Source organism: Cibotium barometz, chromosome 32 (genome assembly GCF_041138505.1).
Source record: "Cibotium barometz isolate CiBa-2024 chromosome 32, ASM4113850v1, whole genome shotgun sequence".
NCBI lineage: Eukaryota > Viridiplantae > Streptophyta > Polypodiopsida > Cyatheales > Cibotiaceae > Cibotium > Cibotium barometz.
The window spans coordinates 51,160,565-51,166,564 of record NC_141077.1 but is presented as its reverse complement, the minus strand read 5'-3'; the positions used below and the strand labels follow the sequence as shown (position 1 = coordinate 51,166,564).

The 6,000-nt window shown below is 41.7% G+C and overlaps 1 protein-coding gene across 1 annotated transcript in view; it reads right to left on the bottom strand.

The window, feature by feature from the left end:
- Positions 1-348: 348 nt before the first annotated feature.
- The window catches only part of LOC147620313 (heat shock 70 kDa protein 15-like), a 50,954-nt gene continuing 45,302 nt past the window's right edge, over positions 349-6,000 (bottom strand). Inside the window, exon 9 of the mRNA XM_086772509.1 lies at positions 349-838. Coding sequence (XP_086628635.1) covers positions 664-838 — 175 coding nt within the window. The 3' untranslated portion in view covers positions 349-663. The remainder of the gene's footprint in view (positions 839-6,000) is intronic.

Sequence of the window (6,000 nt, the reverse complement as noted above, 5' to 3'; positions counted from 1 at the left end):
CGCCTGCAAGTTTACCTTCATAAAAACCCCTGCATCCAACACATAAAGAAGGTTTAACAAACAAAAACCCCCGCCCTGCCACAAATGCATAGAAATTGTGGATCCCCATTTTTAAAACCCACCTGTGTAATACCAGTTTAATTCTACAGCAGGTGAATTGCAGAGGGTGCCTCGCAGCCTCTCAGTTAGTGTCCCACATAATTTATTCAAACACAGCTTTAACAGTTACCTCACCCCCATAGCTAGTTAAGCCTTCATAACTTACAAAGGGATTTCTAATCATGCAACACTAAATGTTACAGCCAAAAAACCCCACTAAAAACAGCCTCGACTCTTTCCACAAAGCTGTTAATAGAAAATGCCTGCATCTTTTTTCTATATTGAAGTCATGTAAACAAAAAATTATGATTTCCAAGAACTGTCCTAAGCAAAGAAGCACTCAATGAGACCTTCGCCAGAAATGGCCAGAAACCATATTTTCTCTTCCAATTTGAAAAATTATGGATCTGATTACACTAGCACCGCAATAAATAATGCAGATGGACTACTCAACCTTATCAACCAAAATGCATTGTCAATTAGCATTTGACTACAACGCTCCAAAACCATGCCAGAAGACTTTTAACAAACAACTCTACATTAATCAGCCTGCATTGTCTCTCCTTATTGTGGGTTTTCAGTATCCATAGGTTCTGCATACTGTGCTTCTCCACCACCTGCTGCAGGTCCATCTGTAGGACTGTTCGACTCTCTGCCTGTTGCTGGCTTGGATTCTGAAGATGGAGATGCAGGTTTTGGAGGCGGTGGTCGAGACTTCATCATGACAGGCTTACAGGTCCTGGACAAATACAGCAATACAAACCCTACAATTAATAGACAGATGAAGCATAAAAAACGTAATGTGCAAACAAATGATGTTATGATCAACTTTCTATCTTCAGCGAGGACAAAGAAACAAACAGCAGCGTGCTTTGATTCCTTGGTCACAAAATTCTACCAAGTACTCACAAGTTAGCAAGCAAAAGTGTAGCTTTATTCACAGTAGATCTTTAAAAGATACACTATCCACAAATGTTGACATGTGGGGTGGAATTTGCTGAAAGGCTTTAGAAACCAACGCTTCCATCTCAATTAGACTAGGCAACTACTATTTCATGTTTGCAAGGCCTACATGACAACCCTAGTCTAGGGCATGCAAACCACCTATGCTCTCATACCAATGTTACAATGCTAATATGGTAGTTGTTACATCCCGACAGGCCTAGGGCTATGTATACCCAGGACTAGGGACATGTCCTAACCCAAGATTAGGGTTTTGATTCATGGTCTGATGATCCTTGGGTATGGTCCATAATTATTAGCCTAAGGCTAATAAGTCCCAAAGTTATCAAATAATGCCCTCCAAAATGTCAAGTGAACTTGGAATCTCTATCTTAAGTGGTAAACCACAAACAAGGTACAAAAGTCAGATAAACACGCGAGCAATACCTTCAATTGTGGCTGTCTACTTGCACGGAATGAGCATATAAGAATATGGCACAACGAAAAGAAATAACAAGACAAAACACAATAGACAATGCGATAGATACATAATGGAGAGAATTCAAAAATTCTGATTATACCAAAGAGGTACAAGTGATGGTGCTGTCCACCCGTGCGCTCTCAAGTAGAGCTTCGATGGCGATCTAGACAGACTCTGGATGGAGGATGTACGAAGTGTAGAAAGGGGTGGATACTCACAAGCATTGGATGCCTTAGCTCATAGCAACCATGTCCATATATATATACCTAGATGAATCCAAGAACATGCCCAAATTCACCTTTTAGGATTGTGAATGTTATATACTCATGGTAGTCAACCCACAAGACTATATAACTATCAACTCCATTATGCATAGTATGGACTAGATACTACGACATCCCCACTAACGTCATCAGTGCCCAATAGTGGGTGTAGAACTCTGTATCAAGATATGCTCTCACGCGCGCGCGCGCGCACACACACACACACACATGAGAGCATACATAGTTGTTTGCGGGACGCGTACCACAGCACCCATACGTAAAGTACGAGACGGGGTGAAATGACCGGAGCGAAACACTGGCGAGCCGTTTTTTTGGCCAACGGACGTTTTGCTGCAACGAAACGACCATTTTGTACCATACAGTACGGTACGAATGCGAAACGGTCTTGAAAAAAAACTGGCCATTTTTTACCTTTTTTGCGCCCGTTTTTTCTCGTTTCTTTCACCCGTTTGTTGTAGCCATTTGGGCATGTGCCATGGCCTTGGATCCCTTTCACCTCCATGCTTGTATAAGGCTCTCAAGGTCTCCCAGTCTCATCATACATGCTCTTGAGTCTCAAGCTCTCTCCCTCTCTTATCCTTCATGCTCTCAACTTTCAAGTCTCTCTCTCTCTCTCTCTCTCTCTCTCTCTCTCTCTCTCTCGGCTTATTTCGTCCATTATTTGTATACATGCATAAATTTGTTTTTGCATGACTTGTTTGCGTGTGTCTGCTTGTTATACCGTGCCAGTACACTGGACAAGGACGCCCCCAATGTACCGTGGAATGCTGTTTGCTGACTTGGTGGTGTGGCATGTGAACAGGTGGTAAGTATTTGTCGTTTTGGCCTTTTAAAATGGTAAAACCCATAAACTTGAGTGAACCTTAATATTTACAAGGTATTGTGTTCACACTCAATTTAAATAGGGACTGGACACTTGCTTATGCTTATGAGGGGAGGGCCCAAAGTAATAAAATGAACTAAGGTTTTATAAGCTTTTAAAAAAAGGCTTGCATGGAAATTCCCCCATGTGGGTTGGTGGAAAACTTGCCATCATCAGGATAGCTACCCGCCGCCTCCTCCACGCCTGCTGAATTTGCCCCTACATGCCGCCTCCACGCCTGGAAGGACTCGCCTGTGTGCTGCCCCTACTGTACCACCTGCAGTACCCGCCTACCTCCTGCCCTTGTGTACCTGCTGTACCACCTGCAATACCCGCCTACCACCTGCAGTACCCGCCTACCTGCAGCCCACATGTACTTACTGTACTACCTGCAGTACCCGCCTACCTACAGCCCACGTGTACCTAGATTATTGGTTGCCCATATGTACCTGTTGTACCTGCCCTATGTACTGGCTGGTTGCTTTGTTTACAGCAGCTGAAGCTTCCATTTGGAGTATAATACAAGGGAAATGGTCTTCATTACTGAGATATGAATTAAAATCCATGCCAGGTATTTATTTCAATATTTTATCTCAAATTCAAATAATAATTCAAGTTAAATGATGTTATTACAAGCTTTGTGTAGGTAAGTTCTTAGTTCTTCTCCAGTTGCATACACTCTGGAGGATCATTGGAAAGAGGTTTCTCCCATGACTGCCTTGACCGCGTCCTCATTTATAGAGGAGCCAGTGAAGGTCAAGAGGATACGAGGAAAAACCAAGTACAAAGCTTAATTGGGAGAACCGAGAAACGTTCCCTCCGCAGTGTACACTGTTGCCTGCGTTAGTACGAGCGTGCACATTTGTGCACGGTCCCGGAAGACCAGTGAAAGGCAAGTGTACACCCAGTGAAGGTGGGAACGAGCCTATGATTTGGGGCTACTCCAACCAACACTTTCTTCATCGGTTTGAACCAAATCTGTTTGGTTGTTTGCACTCCCTAGTGGAGGAATCTGGCCTTTTCAAGCCCATGACACTTATACAAATATAAATACTCAAAGAAATACAATAAGTATTGAGGGGGGGGGAGGGCCGACCCTTTTTGGCCCCAATGCTGGTGTCCTTTGTATTTTTTTTCAGTATTTCCAGTGTTTGTGTTTTTGATGATGTTTCCATTGATTAATAATAATAATAATAAGATTAAGTGTTCTAAATATGTGTATATTGTCTTCCAATCTGTAGGCCTCCTATAGAGAGCGGTGACAAATGCCCCAGCTATATTCAATAGAATGATAGATTGCATGTTCCATGAGTATAGGAAATTTACAAGTGTCTTCTTTGATGACATCCTACTCTTCTCGAAGTTCAAAGAAGAGCATAGAGCTCATTTGACTATCGTTTTTGAAGAACACCGTAACATAAACTCTTCATAAATGCAAAAAAGAGTGAATTCTTCTTGTCAGAGATACACTATCTTGGGCATAATGTGTCCAAAGTTGAAGTGTTGCAAAGATTGATGCAATTCGGAATTGACCTGAATTGAGATCAGTGCATGAGATCCATAGTTTTCTTGGGCGAAAGAGAGCTGCAAATGCTGAATCAAATCAACCCCCCTAAAAGAAGGAAAAAAAGGACAATCTGGGCCTCTCTAGGCAAGACAAAATTGAATATATGAAGAAGGGTAAGTGTTTTAAATGTGGCAGTAAAGAACATGTAATTAGACATTGCCCACAATGGAAAACTGAGAGGGAAAAGAAGCCGCAAGTTAACACTATACCGGATGTACAAGGGAAGACTTCTCATGCTCCCATTGAGAGAGTTATTTAAAGCATGGGGTCAACTCAAGGATCAACCTGTCCTCTTCCTGTTTGACAACTACTCCACAGACAACTTCATCTCTTCACATATGGCTACTTCTTTGGGCCTTAGCATGGATGATATGGGAATAGAGATTGATGCTAGTTCCGCATTTGCAGATAAGACCGTGAGGATCACCCCTGTGATTGGGAAACCACGCATTCATATACAGCGTTATGTGGATCATGAGGACTTTTTGATTGCTCCATTGCAGGGATGTGATGTGTTATTGGGGGATGCCTTGGCATGCACGCTTGAATCCAAAGCTGGATAATAAGAATAAGAAGATAGTGATAACTCACAAGCATAAGAAGCATATCATTGATGCAAGAGTAGCCGGGGACACTATTCCAGTTGTATCACAAATACAGATAAATAAAGCAATGAAAAAGAGCATTTCCTCGTACTTGATTTTTGTTTGTGATCTTGTAGAACATAATAATGCACATGTGGATGCACTAGATGAAAGCAAGCTGACTTTTCTTCGTGGGTTTAGTGATTGCTTTGCAGTCTTTACCGGCTTGCATGCCACCCCCTAGACCTGAGGATCATATCATTGATCTCATACCTAGCAATTCTCCTCTCAATAGACCAGCCTATAGAGTTAGTGCTAGCCAACAGGAAGAGATAATGACACAGGTGAATGAGCTCTTAAAAAAGAGTCTTATTCGACCTAGTTCTTCTCCTTATTGCTCTCATGTTCTCCTTACTCAAAAGAAGGATGGTTCTTTCAGGATGTGTGTTGATTACAAGGCTCTTAACAAAATAACCATTAAGAACCGTTTTCCTATTCCTCACATTGATGATATCTTGGATCGTTTGCAAGGAGCTTCATGCTTTAGCAAGATAGACTTGAAGATTGAATATCATCAAGTCAGAGTTGCACCCTAGGATGTGCATATGACTACTTTCCGTACTTCATTTGGCCTTTATGAGTATTTGGTCGTGCCTTTTGGTCTTACCAATGCTCCAACTACATTTAACAAGCTTATGGATCGCATCTTCCGAGAACACTGCAAATTTACTGACACATTTTTTATGATATTTTGGTGTTCTCTCGAAATGAGCAAGAGCATATCAAACATATGACCATTGTGTTTGAAGAATTAAGGAAACACCAACTCTTCATAAATGCTAAGAAGAGTGAGTTTTTCCTTTCTGAGATCCATTACTTGGGTCATATTGTTTCTAAAAATGGAGTACGAATGGATCTAGACCAGCAAGAACGTACATTAAGTACAAAGTTTTCTTGGCGCATTTTGCTCATAAGGCATCGTCCTTGCATGCTTTAACTAAAAAGAAGGCTACATTCATTTGGAAAGAAGCAAAGTCTAATGCTTTTATAGCACTCAAAAATGCCATTGCAACAGGACCCGTGCTTATTGTGCCTGACCTATATAAGCCTTTCTCAGTTGAATGTGATGCATCGAGAGAATGTATTGGAGCTGTCCTCAATTAAGAGGGACATGCCGTAGC